This window comes from Dermacentor silvarum, chromosome 1 (assembly GCF_013339745.2).
Source record: "Dermacentor silvarum isolate Dsil-2018 chromosome 1, BIME_Dsil_1.4, whole genome shotgun sequence".
Taxonomy (NCBI): Eukaryota; Metazoa; Arthropoda; class Arachnida; order Ixodida; family Ixodidae; genus Dermacentor; species Dermacentor silvarum.
This window is the reverse complement of record NC_051154.1, coordinates 46,834,814-46,855,406: the sequence shown is the minus strand read 5'-3', so window position 1 is coordinate 46,855,406 and position 20,593 is coordinate 46,834,814. Positions and strand designations below refer to the sequence as shown.

The window sequence follows — 20,593 nt, the reverse complement described above, 5'->3', positions numbered from 1 at the left end:
ACACGAACTTAGGAAACATTTAGTGCTTCTCTTTAGTGCACCTTTAAAGATTACAGCGTAAACGATTGCTACAAACGTATAAATTTGGGCATTTTTTCTTTATCATGGTCGTACTCGGTATGATCGATCTCGACGTGCTTAGGCGTATACCGATGCGTAGATGTAAAGTATACGCGTGTCCGATTCCCATGTGTTCGTCGGCAATGATGTGGCAAGACTTTGTGACTCACGAAACTGCAGACGTTATTGCATCCAATTACTACCGGCGTCCCCAGCAAAATATGTACGCGTTCTGAACAGGCAGCGTGTATCACATAAACAACAGAATGACACACGAGCAAGAATGCACGTGCCAGGTCGTTTTCTGCGCACGTCCTATATTCTTTTTCTTTTTATATTGCAACCTCCTAGGGTACAAAATTAAGGACTCTTCTGCTGTAAGCTGTTGTTAGAGCTCTCCGTTTCTTGTGAATCACCCATCCACTCTTGTAGATCATTTTCGTCGTGAACTGGCTTGCTTGTCGATGGCCCTAAGGAAAGAACAAAATTGTTTGCGATTACCTCAACTTTACCGGCCATGGTGTATAGGTGTATGGAGAAGGAAATTCCGTCTCCGGCAAACACAAAGGCGCTACACGATCTTGTGGTAAGCATTGGTTAGTCCTTCCGTGCGAAATGTGCCAAACGTGTCGGCAACCACCTAGAACTTTTCTAAGACAATGTGTGCCCCTTTTTAGTGTATCGCTGACTATATCATATATGAAAACATCCTTGGCAACAAAAAAGTATAAATGCGAGCCTTTCAGACATTACAGCTTGGTTGCCAGAATTATTACCGCAATAAGATGACGGCGACGGCGTTAGTGTGAAGGCGATAACGTGACTGATTTTTCGTTTTTCTTTGTTCTCCGGCGAGGAAACATTCCGTTGTGACTTGAGCCGATCACAAAGGTGGCGTAGTCTAACACAGTGTCCCAACGCGCCAGCATCCACGAGGGAAGAATGGGAGAAACTGGCACGCTCTCGCTTTTATATAAGCAACCTGTTGATCGAATGCGACGTGACGCACGCGAAAGACAGTGGTAAGATTGACTATCACTCGCGCGTTTCATTCCCGAGTCCCTGGCCGAACGGAAACGGCCTCATGCGCACGTGCTCTCTGTCGTGCTGTCCGACGTGCCGCACGCGCCAGACGTCTGAAACGGCTAACTGGCATTGGCACGAGAGAAGTACGCGTGCGATCGTGGCCCAATGGTTTGAGCATCGGGCAATTGTGCGTGGGGTTCGATGTTGGATCTCACCATCGGACACTTCAATTCTTTTTTTTTATTTATTTAAGAAGCCCGTCACAATGCGAGATAGGAAGCAATCAATACCCACTGTAACATTCCTGGGATAAGCCAAAGAACGGTTCGCATTAAGAAGTTATGTTCTAACACTTCTAAAAGTCCACCCTGTGCACCATGCTCAGCATATTTGTGTACGGAATCACCGCAACTTCGCCGTACAACACGTAGGTACTACTACTGTATACGTATAGCCAACGCGAGCTTTGTTCGCGTGAAATCGACACGTGCATTCCAGTTCGGCGCTCTTACATGAGAGCGAGAGAGAGATATGCTGTCTTGAATGTAAAGCTGGAGACGTTTGCCCGGCTGACGGCCTGGCATGCTACTCCAGGTGTTGGGTGAAGATATCATATACACAGCGATCTCACTCACAAACGACACATGCGCCCACAGACATACATACACTCAAACAACCTCCAGAAATGTTCCGTTGCAGATTTAAATCAACGTGGAAATTCTTGATCGTCTTGCAAATAAAACTGATCTCACAGAAATTTTGTAACTTCTAAGCTGAGAAATTCAAAACGGGCACCGGCTTTCTAGACACTCTGTAGATGGGGCCTGAAACGTGGTACGATGTTGCTGAAAGATTAATATCGGCCAATATTCAAATAAGCGTACACGTGCTTAACAAGCTAAAGCGTGATTTCAGGTTGAAGTCATCACAAATAGATGATCACTCAAGGGCAAAAGCAGCGTAGGTTATTTTCGCACCTGGTATTGGTGATGACATTGTGGAAGCACTGTCCAAAGAGAAAACTTCCGGCTTGGGCTCCTTGTGGTTGCTTTCCTTGCTTTGGTTGTCAACTGTAGGCAAAACATCGCAGGTTAGCTGAAAAACGCTGAACATATTCTTTTTCTTACTTTTTTGTCTGTGAATACGTAGACGTAAGGACAGACAAAAATGAAAAAAAAAATCGGAGCCATTTCACTCTGTAAAGGTGGATGACCAGCGGAGCAGTATATATGGTGATAATTATGTTGATAATAAATGTTGAATGAAAATAAAAGACACATACCACAATGAATTTAGTTCTCTCACAATTTTTTTTCTTCTTTCATTCAATTGCATACTCAATGGTTGTTTTTTATTTTAAACCTTCTTTTGTTTGCTTTTTTGGATTTATTATTTGGTCACCAAGGTGACTATCGCTTTATGATCGCTATGATATACGGCCAGTGGCTCTGTGGCAACACTGGAAAGGTTCTTGGTCAATGTGAGGTCTATACACGACCGATGACGCGTCGTCGATGACAGTCACCGCACGTGACCTACCCATTGCACGGGTGGAAGGGAACTGAGATAAGGGTACGTGGTTTGCTTATAGAGCCCGTGACGTCAAACCGCAATCCATACTAAACAGTGTCTATTCTGGTTTTACTTTTTTTATTGCGATATTTTTTATCACAATACCTTTCGACACTTCTCGCGATTAAACGCAGCTGGGGCATACCCGGCGATACGCTTTTATCACCGTACAACACGTAGGTACTACGACTGTATACGTATAGCCAACGCGAGCTTTGTTCGCGTGAAATCGACACGTGCATTGCAGTTCGGCGCTCTTCCATGAGAGCGAGAGAGATATATGATGTCTTTAATGTAATGTAACGTACCCCGCTGAGACCCTAACAACGCTTAAAATATATAACACGCCACCCTTGTCTTTCTATTCGCCTCCTTTAATGCGAATCCCAGCGTCATCCGAGCAACTGTGCGCTTTCTCCTCAGACATGATCTGCACGCTTGCAAGTATAGCTGATTTTCGATATACTATAAAGCAAGGACCTGAAGATCAGCAAGTTCGATTGCCAGTTCTAGCAACGGTGCAGATTTGTTTTCTTTTTCTTTTTCTTTCTTTTTTTTTTTTTTTACTGTTGCTCGAGGTTCAGCGATATAGATGGTGCTCGCCGACACTTCGCCATAGACATAGTATGGGTCTGGCGAGGCTCAACGAGATTTCAACGACATCAAGGAGATCGGTGACACTCGGCAAGAGTACGCGGGACCTTGTTAAAACTGGGTTAGCGCCCCCTACAAGCACTTTGTGCTCATAAAGGAAGAGCTCACCGAATGCATGTACACTCTCTGTTATAAGTGCACGGACTACGTTGCCTGCGATAACCACACTGACAGACTACGGGCAATTTAAGTGAGTTTCCGTAGTATGGCATAAGTTCCAACGTCCTGGGAAATGAAAAAGAACTCTCGTACTCATGTTCCAGAGGCCTGGAGTGTCAGGAGCGCAACGTGAACTGCATCACACAGTCGAACGATATACTGTATGGTGAAGGCGTGGAGTCGCCTGTAAACTTTTGACAAAGGCTGTATACATACTTGACAAGAGTACGTAAAGACGTTCCAAAATTTCGTCGCGCTCCACACGAACGGAAAACATGCGGGAACCTAATAATCACAAACGGGGACGTTTAGTCGTTTTCAGAAAAAGACAAGAGGGCGCCATGTATCCCAGTGGTTGTGCGTCTGTAATACAGACTTTAAAGGAGGGGTCGAGCGTTGCCCGTAATTTCCCGCTACCGACAACATGTGCACTTGCAACACTTTTTAACAAAGTCGTGGAATGCATTTTGCATTAAAGGGCATCACTTGGCGAATATCCTCCCACAACTCTGTTGTGGAAATGTTGTGGAAATTGAAAACTAAACCACTTTTTGAGAAATATCCAATGGTAAAGGTAACACGATACTATTTCAAGCTTTCAGAATTGGTTATAAAAAACAAACCTGGCTGTTTTCTGAATAAATCAGATGGTACAAATTACATGACACGTCAGCAACGCAGAAAAACACCAGCACTGAGGACAAATTATGGTAAACAACACATACACTACCGAGTACCTCTGCATTACTAAATCGCTTACACGGTCTCATGGATTCTGATCATTACATTCTAGTACCATGTTCAAGTCCACTCTGACATGACATTATATTGAGTTTGCATAAATAACGAAGTGCTTTGCGTTTGTCTTTTCACACTTTATGTCATTTTGCATTGTGTGCTATAAATGTTTTGTTTTATTTCGTGCTATGTACAAGTCTGTGTTAACTTAGTTGTGTGAATATTTACAACCTAGCATGATTTATGCCGCAGTTGTTGTTTTTTTTTCTGCTGTGAAAGATAATTTTTTTTAAATGAATAGAGGTGCAATATTGTGTTATGTCATTCTGTTCATCGGCCTGCGTGCCAAACTGTAATAGGAGCAGAGGCCTTTTGTCAGGCTACGTAGCCTTTAGTTTCTGCTCCCGTTCCTGTAAGCAAGCAGGACAAATAAAGTTCAATACAATTCAAATAGTATTTGAATGTGTTGCGTATAAGAGCGGAGTTATTGGTAAAAAAAAAAGATTGCCCGTAAGCTTCTCCGCCGTGCTAGAGCCTCTTCGAAACCGTACACGATGGATACGCGGGGCCAGATTCCTCCCATAACTTTTTTGGGGGGGTCAAGAAACTTCTATGTGAAAGCTTACTATACCGCCCAAAGTTGGCAAACGAGGCGCAGCGCTGTTTAGAGGGAAATAGCTGTCGGTAGAAATCGGCTAACTTGCATGAATACTAACAGCGCGCTGTGTAAGCTTTCTATACAGCGATGTTATAGGAGACAGCGCAGGAAGCGCAGCCTTCAAGCGAAGATAATCTAAATCCTAAACCGAAGCACACTCGGTACAGAGGTTCAAGTCCAGTCGCTAATAAGAGCGACTAAACATACCGTCTCTGTGGCCTGAAATGACTAGTAATTGAACCAAGACGTCCACACTTCGTATGCTTCTAGCGCTTTGCGATTCAGAGGATTGTGCGGTTACTGGCTTTCACTTGAACGCATCGCTTCTTGCGCTATCTACAGTAACACTGCAGATGAATGCATGCTCACTGGAATATGCATGCAAACTATAGCCTCCTCTAGCCAAGACCTATATAGTGCCCTCCAAACGCCGCCACTTAGCGGCAACTTTAGACGGTACATTAAGCTGTGCCATGGACGTTCCGTAACCATAAATTTAAAAAATGTATCAGGTGACTGGTGGGTCTGAGCGTCTCCCGCAATCCTCCGTATGTGTACGTCACTGCGATGCGTTCTTTCGGTAACCTAACGGCCAACTAACTTCCGGTTTTGGTGCGTATAGGACTCGCTAAACATTGCGGTTCTCGCTCACTTTACAGTTGAGTTACTACAGGTATAATGTATATGCTCCCCCATGAAGCACCTAACGCAGATCCAGCACCGTGACACACACCGTAGCGAGTAGAGCGATCTGCGCTTAGCGGCATCGAGACGCAGCCTTTCGTAGCTGATCGAGGTGCAAATGTTCAATTTCTACCGGAGGGATAATTGCACGTTTTATTGCGATAACAATTATATGAACACTTCAACCGGATTTCTGCCGTCGGCGTCGCCGTCGCCGTCACCGTGAGGTTCCGTATAAAGTCCAAGGGCTATGAAATCGACGCCGCGCGCCGTATGCGCGAGCGAAAGCGCGCGGGGGACGCGCGCTATCACGGAGAGCGAACGCACGGCGGAAAGCAAACGCGACCGTCGCGCAAAAGGCCGTGGAGGTATGGGAGGGAGGGAGGCGGGGCGACGCTCTGCTGCGGCACCAAAGGCCTATCTTGTAACCGGGCGCAAGGGGTACTGGCCACTCAATCTCCCACGCGAAAGCAAGAAAGCGGGAAGGCAGCGCGGGAGGGAGGGGGGGGGAGGCGCAGCTTCTACTCTGCCAACAACTGCACTCGTACTTTACCCGGTTGTGGCGGTCGCCAACACCGTCTCTTATCTCCACACGGCTCTGATCTTTGTATGCGCTGTGCATTCGCCGCTCAGTTTCCGTTGAAGCGATAGACCGCACGAACCTTCGCCCGCTGCGGCGGCTGCGCTTGCTGCCAGCGTTTTGACAGTCGTTGTCTGTGGTCATTCAGTGTGATCTATTCATGTTTGCTTGTGCGCGCTGACACCACGCTTGCTAATTCAGTTAGTAAGCGAATGTGTCCAAGTTTATGCAGCCGACAAAACTACTATCCCTACTCCGAATAGCTCTCTACTAATTTGCTATCGCAATTGATGCTTCGCCTTTCGGGCGAAACTGCGACCTTTTTTTTTTTTTTTTTACATGGCTTGATAACAACGTGGTTGAACGCTGGAGCGCATGCGATTCTGTATGAGTGTACGGTATGGGCCGTGGTCCGTGGACTCGGTCTGGCTGAATACATCAACAAGAGTTTAACGCAGGCACGCGTCTGTGGTTGTTTTAAATGTTGCGTTTTCATGGAAGCTCAAGCGGATGCATGGTGTCGGTAACGGCTGCACAGACGATGGAAAACCAACGTGCTCTAAGCATGCTTGCCGCGGAGCTCGGCGTCTTGCCGCACACGGTGTAGAACCTTCATATCACTGTCAGCGCATTTGTATGCTGCGAAAGAATTCACATGAGCATAGTTATTACGCATTCATCTTAAGCATCGCGGCGCTTGAAGCGCTCTTGAAGCTCTGCGGCAACCGCGAACAAGACAAACGCAGCGTTCGTGTTGTGCGTTTAAAATGACCTACTCGGAATAACCGAACAACGTTCACCTGCATTTAGATGATTCCGGAAGCTTGAAGAAACTTCGCTGGCCCACGCGCGCACCAGAGCACTAATACGCTCTTTATGCGAAGCAGTGCACGGAACATTAGGGATTGCACGAGCTTGCACTACGGATGAGGTGGTATAACTTGTGCAAACGACAGTCACTGAAGACTGGAAGTGCAACATAAAAATTGTTTATCGAGTTTTTAAGCGTAGTGGTATCATATACTATTTACAGAGCAAACTAATGTGAATAATACCATTGCTGACGAATCTCTTGCTATTTCAGAGTATATTGAAGTAATCAGAAATACGGCCAATACCTGTACAGTGCCGTCATTGCTCCGTCAGGTATATTGAAGGTTGAAGGGGGTTTGAAGAAGACACAGAAAATTGTGAGCGATTTTTAGGGCGATCTTGTATGTTCCCTGCTGCGCACCAGCAAGCAATTTTTGGTTCAGTCATTCACGATATAGCATTGCCTTGCGTCTGGGAGGGTAAAAATTGTTACATGGCCCCTTTAAACATAATGGCCACACGAAAGATTAGGTGGGTGATTTTTTCTCAAAAGTACTGTGTGCTATAAGTAGCGACGAGTCACGAATGATTTACATGGAAGCATGAGACGGCGGAAACAGTGAACCTAGATGAGTAAATACACGCGGAATCTACGGGACAAAGAAAAAGAAGTAATTCTGCTCCTCGTGAAGCACTGCAAGGCCTGCGACAACATTTAGGTGCCTTCATCGCTATTAGCATTGAGCAACAATGGAGAGGAATTACAACAAATGATTGAGGACCTTCATCGAGAAAGTGCAAGAATTGGGTTGAAGATGAATATGCAGAAGACAAAGATAATGTTCAATAGCCTGGCAAGGGAACAAGAATTCAGGATCGCCCGTCAGCCTCTAGAATCTGTAAAGGAATATGTTTATCTAGGTCAATTACTCACAGGGGACCCTGATCATGAGAAAGAAATTTACAGAAGAATAAAATTGGGTTGGAGTGCATACGGCAGGCATTGCCAAATCCTGACTGGGAGCTTACCACTGTCGTTGAAAAGAAAAGTGTACAATCATTGCATTCTACCGGTGCTAACATACGGGGCGGAAACTTGGAGGTTAACAAAGAAGCTCGAGAACAAGTTAAGGACCGCACAAAGAGCAATGGAACGAAAAATCTTAGGAGTAACGTTAAGAGACAGGAAGAGAGCGGTGTGGATCAGAGAACAAACGGGGGTAGACGATATTCTAGTTGACATTAAGCGGAAGAAATGGAGCTGGGCAGGCCATGTAATACGTAGGATGGATAACCGGTGGACCATTAGGGTTACAGAATGGATACCAAGAGAAGGGAAGCGCAGTCGAGGACGGCAGAAAGTCAGGTGGGATGATGAGGTTAGGAAATTCGCAGGCGCAAGTTGGAATACGCTAGCGCAAGACAGGGGTAATTGGAGATCCCAGGGAGAGGCCTTCGTCCTGCAGTGGACATAAATATAGGCTGATGATGATGATGATGATGATCGCTATTAAATGCGAAGCATTTCTTGGCGAACGTTTGCCACTTTGACAGTATCTATCTATCTATCTATCTATCTATCTATCTATCTATCTTTCTATCTATCTATCTATCTATCTATCTATCTATTTAGCCGCCTACGTCTTTGTGCTCTCATGGTCGTTTCGGTAACTTGGTAGGTACCAAAATTGGCATAGTATGACAAGAGTGTATGACGAACATAAATGATAGGTCATGGCATAAATGTCATGACATGCCTGCCACGTAGGTCATGACAATGACCCGGCAAAAAAATATATAACACTCAAAAACCATTGAAATGTGTTCGCACGGGGGTACTAAGTGAAGTAAACACTAAAGGATGATGGTGGAAGTCATAGTCATGAGCATGACTCAGCAAAAATGACAATGACTTAGCAAAAAAAAAGATTAACACTCAAAAACCACTGGAATTGGTTCGGACATGAGCACTAAGCGAAGAAAACACTAAAGGATGATGGTAGAAGTCATAGTCATGAGCATGACTCAGCAAAAATGGCAATGACTCAGCGAAAAAAGATTAACACTCAAAAACCAATGGAATGGGTTCGGATCTGGTACTAAGTGAAGGAAAAGGCTAAAGGTCGAAGTCATAGTCATGAGCATGACTAAGGCTTTCGTCTTAAGGTCTCTTAGGCGTAGCTAAAGGGGCTCATGAGGACTCATGACATGAATGTCATGCCATGCGTGTCATGTCGGTCATGAAACAGCCACCTACGTCTTGGTGCTCTTATGGTCGTTTCGTTAACTTGGTAGGCTCCCCGCACACTGCTTCGCAAAACATCGATTCCCACAGGGCGTGGGATCTGCCGGCTTTTTTTCCCAGGCATGTTTGCTCATCCGCAATAGTAGCATAGGAAGAGCTTTTTGAATTGTGCGGCTTTTTCTTACCCTCCATCTCAGTGATGTCCCGCGCATAGTATTCTAACGGATTTTAAAATCTTGAATACTGTGAGGGCCATGATGGTTACGGTGGTCGTAGAAGCTTTCAGCTAGCCACTCCTGTGTCGCGAAGTGCTTGTGGGACGATGCAAAGCCACCACGTAGGACTGGTTACCCAATTTCCTTGATCACAAAAAATTTGTCACCGTATCCTCAGGAATGCGGGACATAATCCGCAGGAAATGCCTGGCGCCCTTTTCCGGCTGTCTTCCTTCGGCGCTGCGTAACTGAAAGTGCATCGGAGTTGAACAACGGCATCTCTCCAGGAACCATAGTTATCAATTAGAATTTGATTGGCATATGTAAAAGACCCATTTGGCAATATCTTCGGCAAATTTCAGCTATGGTATGGTATGATAAAACTTTATTAAGGTCCCTCGGAACGCGCGTCAGCACGTAGCGGGCCGCTCCCACGTCGGTACAGAAAGGCCGAGCCTCTCTGCTGCGTCGCGGGCCCGATGGACAGTCCATAGCTGTGCTTCAAGATCGGGGCTGCTTAATGCAGCCTCCCATTTGGACGACGTGACATCGTTGCCGTTGTGTAACGCGGGGCACCGCCAGAGCATATGTTCCAAGTCAGCTAGGTCTGAGCATAGCTAGCAAACATTGGTCGATTGTATGTCTGGATAGATTTTGTGTAACAGTGCGGGGTTAGTGTATGCCCCGACCTGGAGTAATCTGAGTGTTAACGCCTGTGGTCTGCCTAGTTTCCTATGTGGCGGAGGATATCGTCTCCGTCCCATGTAAAAATGTTTGGTAAGTTCGTTATATGAGGAGGGAGGGTCCCGATTGTCCATAACCTCAGCGCCGCGCCACCCGGTAGCTACGCGGTCAACGACTCCTCGCGCAGCTCTCTGGGCCGACTCGTTGAGGTTCGGCGGGCGCCCTCGATCTGCCCCATGTGTGCGGGGAACCAGATGATCGTGTGCGACTTGATGTCCTTGTCCCGCAGAATGCGCAAGACCTGCTCCGAAACGGTGCCCTTGGCGAAAGCTCGGACAGCCGTCCGCGAGTCACTGTAGATCGTGGTCCTTCTGTCGTCCAGCAGGGTCCAGGCTATGGCCGAGATGGCGGAGCAGGTGGCCGACTTCGTTCGAACAGTCGCAGAGTTCGTGATTTTCCCATCGTGATCGATGCCCACCGCTACGAACGCCGTCCCGTCGGGGTACCGGGCAGCATCAACAAAACAGCAATCCCGAGCCTGTTCCCGAGCCTTTTCCAGGAGAGCCTTGGCCTTAGCTCGTCTCCGACCCACGTTGTGTTCGGGATGAACGTTGCGTGGAATTGGAGCGACGACAATGCGTTCCCGCTGTTCCCGAGGGAGACCGCAGAAGCGGGACTCGATTTCCGCCGGAGGAACCCCCAGCTCCCGCAGGATGCTCCTACCCGCTTGGGTGGTGGACAGCCTGGCGTACTGAGCCCTCTCCTGCGCTTCCGCGATCTCTTCCAGCATGTTGTGCATGCCGAGACACATCAGTTTCTCCGAGCGTGTGTACATGGGCAGGCCGAGGGCCCTCTTGATAGTCTTGCTGATTAACGTGTTGAGGTTGTCCCTCTCCGACCTTTGCCAATTGTGCATGGCCGCCACGTAGGTGAAATGACACATCACAAAGGCGTGCACCAGTCTCACAAGATTGTCCTCTCCAAGACCCTGCTGCCGGTTGGCAACTCTCCGTATAAGTCTGATGGCATTGCCCGTTTTCTTGGCTAGTTTAGACACCGTCAGGTTATTGGAGCCGTTAGATTCGATCGTCATACCTAGGACCCGGAGGGAGTCCACCCTGGGGATGACACCGTCCTCACTTGTCCGTAGAGTGATGTCGACGTCCTCTACAGGCTTCCAACCCTTCGGTTTGGGCCCCCTTCGCCTGGGCCTGTAAATGAGCAGTTCTGATTTCCGAGGGGAACACCGAAGGCCGGTCGGCTTAAGATATTCCTCCGTGATCTCGATGGCTTCCTGCAACGCAGCCTCCACCCATCCGTCACTGCCTCCGGTACACCAAATGGTGACGTCGTCTGCATATATTGTGTGATTAATACCCTCGACTTCGGAGAGTCTCCTCGACAGACCGATCATGGTTATGTCGTAATAAAACTCCAGGTTCCTTGGTAGTCTGATTACCTCAGTGGATCGCCTAACCAATTTAACAAACTGTACAGGAACCTACAAGCTTTTGTTAGCACTAAAATAGAATGTCTTGAGGGTCTAGTTGATTCATTCTAAAGACTTATTGCTAAATGCGCAAAACTGGGAAACGGGACACCACACAAGAAGAGGCACGCAGAAAGATCAGCTATGTTAGTACATAGCTGAAATTTGCCGATGATATTGCCAGATATGTCGTTTACATATATCAATCAAATTCTAATTGATAACTACGGTTCCTGGAGAGATTCCGCATTTTTGCACCCTTAGAGCGTACTAGAATATTCTAGTATACTCTAGGCACCCTACGCGTGCCCAATGTCCCGCATTTGTGGCCATTGGCTCTGTCACCTGGAGCTGCCCATCAAGCTGCCTCTCTCTAAAAACTTCTACCATCAGGGACAAGAACTGACTTTCGCTCTCTATAAGGCGTGGCATGGCCTCCACTCTTCTCGTGGAGCGCCACAAGCGCTTCCGGCGACTCTCCCCGACGAGGCCACGTGCTTTGCCTACGTAACACTCTGCCATCAGAAACAACCACTCGGCCACGTATTCCTGGCTAGGCATCTTACTCGCACGTGCAACGAAGCTTAAGCATGTTCAAAGTTGCGACGCAGTCATAACTGAAAATACATTTTGCCGAAGAAATGTTGAGGTTGAGGCAAGATAACACAAATAGAAAGCTTTTTGCGCCGTTTATTATGTATTATTATGAACGGCCTTATTGCGACGACAGCAAAGCAAGCGGCCCCAGCTTCGACTAGCACGTCATGTTCCCAACAAAGAACGGATGCTTTTAATGCGATTAGCATTCGTAGCCTACTTCAGCCACTTTGTGTCTATCTATCTATATATCTACTAGCCTCTTTACGCCACTCTTCGATATAAAAATCCTTGAAAAGAACTGCCAGCCGTTCCACTGGGTGGAGGTGGAAGACCAGCGAATCTGTACTATGGTGGGAATTATGTATTTCCAGTTATGACTATTAAGATGTGATGGTGTAATTGGTTATTTGAACTATTAAAGAATGAGAAATATATATGATCCGGTGGTTTTCATTTATTTACTAACCACAGGGACCATGGCCTTATGGTCGCTATACGGTACACCGCCATAGGGTGTACGGCAAAGGTTGGCACGTTCTTCATAAACACGTCACCAACGCCGCGCGCGTTCGGTGCGAACGCGGGCAAAACGCCACCGCCGTCGACAACAGTTCTGCGCCTTGCTGGTGCTGCTCCCCTCCCTCCCTCCCGTCCCCCCACGGCCTTTCGCGCAACGGAAGGAGTCGCGTTTGCTCTCCGCCGTGCGTTCGCTCCCCGTGAAAGCGCGCGTTTCTCGCGCGCTTTCACTCGCGCATACAGCACACGGCCAATGAGAGTTTTTTTTTTTCTACACGCGGACACGACCATCGGAGACAGCCCTTAACAGCTTCGCTGTAAAATTATTCGGTGCTGGGGGGATTCGAAGCCGCGTTACACGGGTTCCTCGAGCCTGACACCTTAGCGCTGCGCCATGAAGGCCCGCGGGCATCGAAGGATTATTCTCGGCGTTAGCACGCACCGGCGCGCCACCGGTGCAATCTCGGAGACCACGCAGAAGGAGGACTTCGCGCGCGCCCCGCTAGATGGCACACCTTGTCATTTAATATGTGCCGCATTTAGAGAATAGAACAAAAGGGTTCTCTTTTTGTCCCTTAGAGTATAGAGTAACCGATTACGGTCTTAAAAGATTGTGACCAACAGACACCAGCGCACAGCCTAAATTTATGGTATTCCTGTGTGTTCTGTGGATAGGAAAAAATGTTTGGACATTAGCACCGTAAAACTCGGAGATAAAATATCTGATACGAACAGCGCATTCGAAGTGCATCACCCTTTATGAGGGAGGAGACAACAAATTTCAGAATGGGATCGGGATATCCGGGCATCCCCCCTGGATCCGCGTCTGTTCCCAATATGCTTTCCAACCGTTCCCAACCGTTCAGTGTGACATACCGTTGCCCTACCGTTGCCCAACAAGTCATGTGTTTGTTGGGGACATGTTTTCCCCAAATTGTTGGCCGTCCAGTGTGAAAGAGTTGCCGACGGCATGTTTCTTTTGCGGTTTTCGGACAATGTTGCCTAAATCGTTGCGAAATGTGAATAAGTCCTTACCGCAATCGGATATGCGATCAAGCGCAATGAAAGCTTTCGGTAAACCCGGTCTTTGGGCATCGTAGTGGGGAGCAGATACAGGAACACGCTTCTTTGAAGACGCCGGCATTTGTGATAATTATTTACTCTACTGCGCGTCGTGAGCACTTGTCTCATTCCTGCATTTAAAACAGGTGTACAACATCCACGGACTTCGTTGCAAATGAGAACTTATCGAAAAAGACTTTCAATCTTAGTTTATGCAAGCATTTATATTTACTCTATTTTTCATCATATATTATCAATCAAGCGAAAAGGAGTAGCCGTTGCAGCAAACGGCGACAACAACTATTCTGTTTATTTTCATCTGAACAAAAATAAAGGACTTTGTTGCCCTAGTGACATCAGGTGGAGCTAGGAAAAATTTGAATCTGTCGGCTTAATTATCGCGAGAAGGCTAAACGGATGCGAGTCAAAGTACGAACACTTGAGCTTTCTTCGCTCAACATTTTCAACCACCTTGTAGGCGGCCTCATGTCGAATTATTGGATTTCATGTAAACCTGTAAAGAAGCCCACCTTTGCGGCTGGGCTGGTCGTTCTCTGACAAACGCAGGCCGTCAAGCACCTTCTCGAAGATGATGGCGATGAGCTGCTTAAGCCGGGTCACGTCTTTGAGAGGCGTCAGCTCCGTGGGCACCGGTGGTAGTTCCTCATCAGGCTCGCCCGTCTGCAGCTGGTTGCAGATGGCCGCTTCCAGCTTCTCCTCCCAGCCCTTCCAGAGAATGAATAAAGGGAACAACGCTCGTCAGAGGTAAAAGATGTTAAATAGCTCCTCTCAGAGGGGCATACAAACTCAAAATGTTGAAACCTGGCTATGCGTCTTACCTTTCGTGAAATCCTGCATTAACCTTACGGGATTCTTTTTTCTCTTTTTGGGCAATTAAGTTTTAAATCTGCTTTTAAAACTCAGGCCAAGTAGCACGCACGCTACTTGGCACTAAGGGGACTTGGCTTTATGCAAGCTCTTTCCTCTCAGGACATGGTGCACGTCTCTTGGAATCAGCGGACCGACCGACCAAAGCGTTTAAGCTGACTGCCAGCGAAAAGGCCGCGTGCAGAGCCAGAAAGAGGCACCACATAGAATCAATGATTTACCTGCAGCTTTTCACGCGTGTAAGACATTTCCGAGTGCTCTCAGGCCAGTTGTCAGGAACAGTTCCATTCTCAAAGTTTAGTTACTTATCCTTCAATCTGAGCGCGATGAGGATGTGTTTGGAACACCTTCGCGAGATGCGAGAGGCTGATAGTTTTTTTTTCTCTCTCTTTCTCTTAAGGTGTGACAGCATGTAGTCAAGCAGAAGCAGCTTTCGTCAGCAAATGACCTGCGCAGACATGAGAAATCACGACAGCTCTACCTTCGCTAGCGTGACTACGCGTAAGGTGGCAGTTCATGCGATTTTTGGTCACGACGGGAGAATCATAACGCAGCTGTAGAACGTTTACGTCTCCAAAAACACTGAACGTTCAGCGATAAGACACAACTATTCAAGCGCTCATAAAAAACTCCGGTCTACTGAAGGAAATGTCAGAGCTGGTTTTGCGTGAATGTTGCAAAATCATAGGACAATGTTATTTTGGCGGCGCGTCACAATCCACGACAGCCGAAAGCCTGTTTTGCAACGTAATCATTTCGGCATCTTTTTTTTCCTGTTGAACTGCATGACATCGTCGTTTGCGATGCACGTTTGCTTTGTATACGCTATTTTGTATTTATTACCTTCAATAACTGAGAATATGATATCCTGGTAACCTCTGTGAAGCATAGACGTCATCGCTGATTGTGAAGACACACACACACACACACTCACACACACACACACACACACACACACACACACACACACACACACACACACACACCACACACACACACACACACACACACACCCATTCATTGGTGTTCACTGCAATCCTGAGCTAAGTGAAGCGTGCATTTAGAAGCACAGATGTAAAATATGTGTCTAAATCAAAAAAGATACCTCGAAGTTTGATTTTACATCTGTGCTTCTAAATGCACGCTTCACTTAGCTCAGAATTGCAGTGAACACCAATGAATTTCATGTTTAACTTGTGGTTGTTGTAGTTTATGAGGTTTGCAGTCCTTGTGGTTAAGAATAACCGCTTGGTTACTCGACCTGCTGATGACACCTCCTCCATAATGGCATATTCTTTCAAAATAATTTTCTGCTATAAAAATAAAGTCTTCACACGTGCTATTACTGCTTTTGTGGGGCCATCGTTCTTTGAAATTGATAAGTGCTCGAATCATTATCACTTGCATAAGTGCGCGCGCAACAAAGCGATCGGCTACCGTTAGTCGGCCAAGCCATGAAAACCTCCCTAAACAGTCATCATTTCTTATCAAATCTGTCCTGGTAGGCCATGGAATAATTTTTTTAATATAATCCTACCTCTGTAATAGATGCTTCCAGGTCCACATGAAAGACGTCTTGCAAGAGCTTGTGGTCTTCAGTACTCATTTGTGTTTTCAGCTTCAGTAGTAAGACGAGCAGTTGACTCGCTGAGCTGAGCTTGGACAGCATGCGTTGGTATTCATTCGTTAGCTCCACTGCGCGCCTACCCAGAGACAGCAGCTGAAAAAGCAGCACAGAAAAGATTTTAAAAAATCTTATTCGGGAGGATTTTCCGCAAGGCATAAAGAATAAAAGAAAGTTAAATAAAGGCTTCCAAGTCTGCATCGTGCAAGAACGGCAGCAGTGTTACAAGCGCCGAAAGAAACGAGAGCGAGAACTGCGGTACGTGCTATTTCGAAAAAGTAATCTACAAAACAACCCATCATGTACAACTCTCACCTCTCTCTGTGTAACTTCCAACAAGGAATCAAAATTGTTCAGTGGAGTGGGAGTCTTGTCCTTGAGCTTCGTAAGAACACACTTTTGTACTACGCGAAATTGAGCTGCTCTTTGGCTTAGTAGTTCTTCAACTTCTAGTGCTTCCTGCCTAATCTGTGGGAATGAAAAATGAATCAGGGTTATCAACGGCTGCTGCCAAACACAAGCTGTCTACGACAGTAATCAATCCATGACCGTGTCGTGCATAACACGGCATGGTGACACGGCGCGCTACAGCCGTCTCCACCAAACTAGAATAATCTGCAGAAAATCCCGGTCGTTCAGAGATAGTATCCACACAGCATCCCAAAACAAGCCATAAGAAATCGTGAGCAGCTCTCTTCCGGATATGATACTGCAGGTTTCAACAATATTTAGGTTCTTCTGACGTCGTTAGTGTACCTGCAATTGCGCTTTCGACTGCGTATTGCTGTCCGTGAATGTGCTCACATTCCCCGCATTCCCTCTCTCCCTATCTCTCTTCTATCTATTACCCTTCTTTCTTCGCCAGCGTAGGGTAGCCAACCGGACTCTTGACTGTTTATTTATTTATTTATTTATTTATTTATTTATTTATTTATTTATTTATTTATTTATTTATTTATTTATTCGCGCGAGGGAATTACAATAAAGGTGATTAGGAGGACAAAGATCAAATAATTGCGCTGAAATAACAAAATGCTGCCGTCCAAGGGACGTGGTTAACATCCCTGCCTTCTTTTTATCTCTCTCACTCACTCCAGTACGAATGCAATAGCGCTGCTCTAAGCGCACCATTGCGGGACTAGTTTTCTAGCGCAGATAAGACACCGTCAAGCAGATATTCAGTGCAACTTGTAGAATATTTCAGTTTAGCCGATATAATATGCTGCACGAAATAACATGGGTGTTTCCATTAATGGTGTTATGCAATAGTTAATCCAGACGAAGTACATTGGCTCCCACAATGTCAATTTTCCCTCTACCAAAGCGTCAAATTGTGCCATACTTATCACGCATTGCAGAATGCTGATAACTAGTAACAGAAACACTTCCGTTGATAAATTGTTCTGCGTGCACAAAATGATACGCAGGGAAAAGTTAGAAGGGACTACTTTCGTTTTCCCCATGATGCGAAATGTGAACAGTGACATTATAGAGGCTAAAATGTTGCTAGTTAGTACACCACAACGCTGTCACGTGCACACACGCACTGAGTCGTGTCGCCCTCTCACGAATTTCATTACAAAAAGTAAAACTACTGTCATTAAATTGCAAACCTACAACTACGTCCACGGTATTCTATCCATACAGCATTCATACTTCGGCACGTTCTGTGATGTCCCAGATACCCTATGCGATATGGTATGGGGATGGAGAGGAAAACATGGCACCGTGGACACCCAAAAACTAACCGAAGAGCAGTGGGAGACCAAGCAATCAGCCCCGGACCCGAAAAAAACAGCGCAGCCTGACCGAACGGGCACGGGAGATGCCATGGCCAGCGGCTGCCTGGAATAAGGAGGCCGTCCACCTAGGGCGCAGAACGCGCTTTATCAAATTAAAAGTTTATTAACGCGAAAGCATTTATGTCACATGAGGCGAGAAAGCCGGCATTGTTATCCGCAACGAGTGGTACCAAAAATGGCCGATGGCGCAAAGAGTAAGAACACATAAAAAAATGCTCGGATTGACGTCAAATTTCTCAGGGAGGTTCCTGTAAACAGAGTAAATTAATGGCTTTGAAAAGAAAATTTTGTAAATTTCGTTCTGAGTGCGAGACTAGCACGCTTTCCTGACGCCACGGCGGCTTTACGGTTCAGGTTGACTAAAGGCGTAGTGCGTACGTCATTGCACACGTCAGGTCGCAGCCACTGACTAAATGTTCGGCCTAGTGCGTGCGTCACTGTACACGTGACGGCGCAGCCAATGGGGAGGAGGTGGCGCCACGTCATGAGTGCATAAAATAAAAAGCATTGAACGCCACTGAGCATTGTCCAATCGAACGCCGCTGAGCGGTCCTTCGAGTTATGAACACCTTGCGGGCAAGCGTGCGCGTTGAGACGCTTGGCGCGTTTTGATTTGCCCTTACCGAGGCGCAGTTAGAACGCAGGCGACAGCTTGTGAGGACAAGGAACGCGCGGAAAGAAGCATTTCACCAAAGGGACTATGATGCTTTTGCATTCCCACACGTAAGCAGTTTTAAGTGTCTCTTTAATTCTCTCTCTCTCTCTCTCTCTCTCTCTCTCTCTCTCTCTCTCTCTATTTTAGCTGCAGTGGTGCTTCTCGTGTTCACGTCTGTCGTTCTTTCACGTACGAAAGTTAGCACATCTTTTTTTTTTTCTTTTTTTTCTTTTTTTTTTTTTTTTTTGTCCAAGCAATAAAGGAATCCCAGGGTGAGATGTCGACACCTGAAGAAAACGTACCTTGAAATAATCGTCGATGACAGAAAAATACTCCTGAAGCGGTAAACTTGAGCTGTAACTGCACTTGAGTGTTTCGTCATTCGAGGAGCGTTTATAATACTGATGCAACCGCCTCAAGAGCTCCAATACAGGAATCCAGAGAACAGCAAAGTTGTCGCTCTGTATCCTGTATTTTTCTGTTGGCAAGTTACAGAAAGGCAACAAGATATAATTAGCATTAAAATAACCGCAAGAAATGCTAATAAACAAAAAAGAACATATGAGCAAGTTTTATTTAGTCTTTTTTTTTTCCTGCTTCGCATATATCGTATATAAATACCGTGACAATTGTGAACATATATATGCTAAATTTGCCTTCTCTGCCACTAAGGTGCGCCGTGCGACACAAAGGACCTTTGGAGTCACTACGACCCCGACGATACTAAAATTCGGAATTCCTGCAATTATACCAGCGTCACTATCACCTTTTGCGACTTGAATTTATTCACCAAAGAGGCGAAAAAAAAGAGCAGGCCTGTGCTGGTATCGAACCATCGAAGTCATGTTCACGTTAAAACAAACCTAAAACCATGGCCATAAATCCATTCGGCCACCCCGGCCGAAGGCCCTCTTGGCGACAACAGCTTTGCACGTACAACATACCTACACTTTTAGTGTAGTAATGTAGTGCATTTAATGTGAATAATTATCTATAAGTGTCGTTATATAGTGTCACATTTAGTGACTATAAGCTCAGAAAACTGTCAGTCTGAAAACATTGCGCACGCTTTGGAAACACAATGAACTAAAAACCCAAGCGTCTAAGCTGGACATCACCAAAAAAAATTTTTTTTCAGTACATACTCCCGCAGTCTTGCCCCTATAAAAACGGGGTGAAGATTCTTCCGGACCTAAATAAATGTTACCACCACCACCAGTACATACTCCAAACCACAACATGGTTCAAGTAGGGCAGGCACATCCCAGTAAAGAATATTACAATAACAATATACATAATATAATAAAACTCGAGTGCGCTTCGATAGAGTGGAACTCCTATGCTAAACAGAACATTAACTATAACGCATTCAATGGCAATAATAATATTTTATAATATAATAATATACAATAATCAATGAAATGAATGGACAGACAGATCATAGCAAAAAGTACCATTATCAATACATTAGAATGGTGCAATCAGCAAAGAAAATGCAGAAGATACAGGAATATGAAAAAATATACACATCAAAATATAGAAAGATGTGTTGCTGTGTGCGTGCTAACTAATGTTCTTTGAGGCGATTCCACACAACTGCTGTTCATGGAAAGTTGTAAAACTTGTAGGTACCAGTATTTGCAAAATAAAGTGTTAGTAAGTGGGCCCTGTGATGTCGTGTGTACCTTGAAGTTGAAGGGGCTAAATATGCTGAGGGGTCGATCGCTAGCTTGTTGTTAAGCAGCAGGCAAAAAAATTCAAGGCTGCCCTTTTTCCTCCAGACTTCAAATGATTAAATGTTATTAGTTTTTTATTAGTTCTGTAGGGGAATATGTTATTTTAAAGTTAGAGCAAAGAAACCTCCCGGCC

The 20,593-nt window shown here is 45.9% G+C and overlaps 1 protein-coding gene across 1 annotated transcript in view; it reads right to left on the bottom strand.

Annotated features, from left to right (window-relative positions):
• Nucleotides 1–272: 272 nt before the first annotated feature.
• The window catches only part of LOC119462217 (protein PTHB1), an 82,437-nt gene continuing 62,116 nt past the window's right edge, over nt 273–20,593 (bottom strand). The window contains exons 16-21 of the mRNA XM_049667532.1: nt 19,027–19,202; nt 16,583–16,735; nt 16,181–16,363; nt 14,286–14,481; nt 2,064–2,156; nt 273–530 (exon numbers count right to left, since the gene is read on the bottom strand). Of these exons, the coding sequence (XP_049523489.1) occupies nt 421–530; nt 2,064–2,156; nt 14,286–14,481; nt 16,181–16,363; nt 16,583–16,735; nt 19,027–19,202 (911 nt within the window). The 3' untranslated portion in view covers nt 273–420. The remainder of the gene's footprint in view (nt 531–2,063; nt 2,157–14,285; nt 14,482–16,180; nt 16,364–16,582; nt 16,736–19,026; nt 19,203–20,593) is intronic.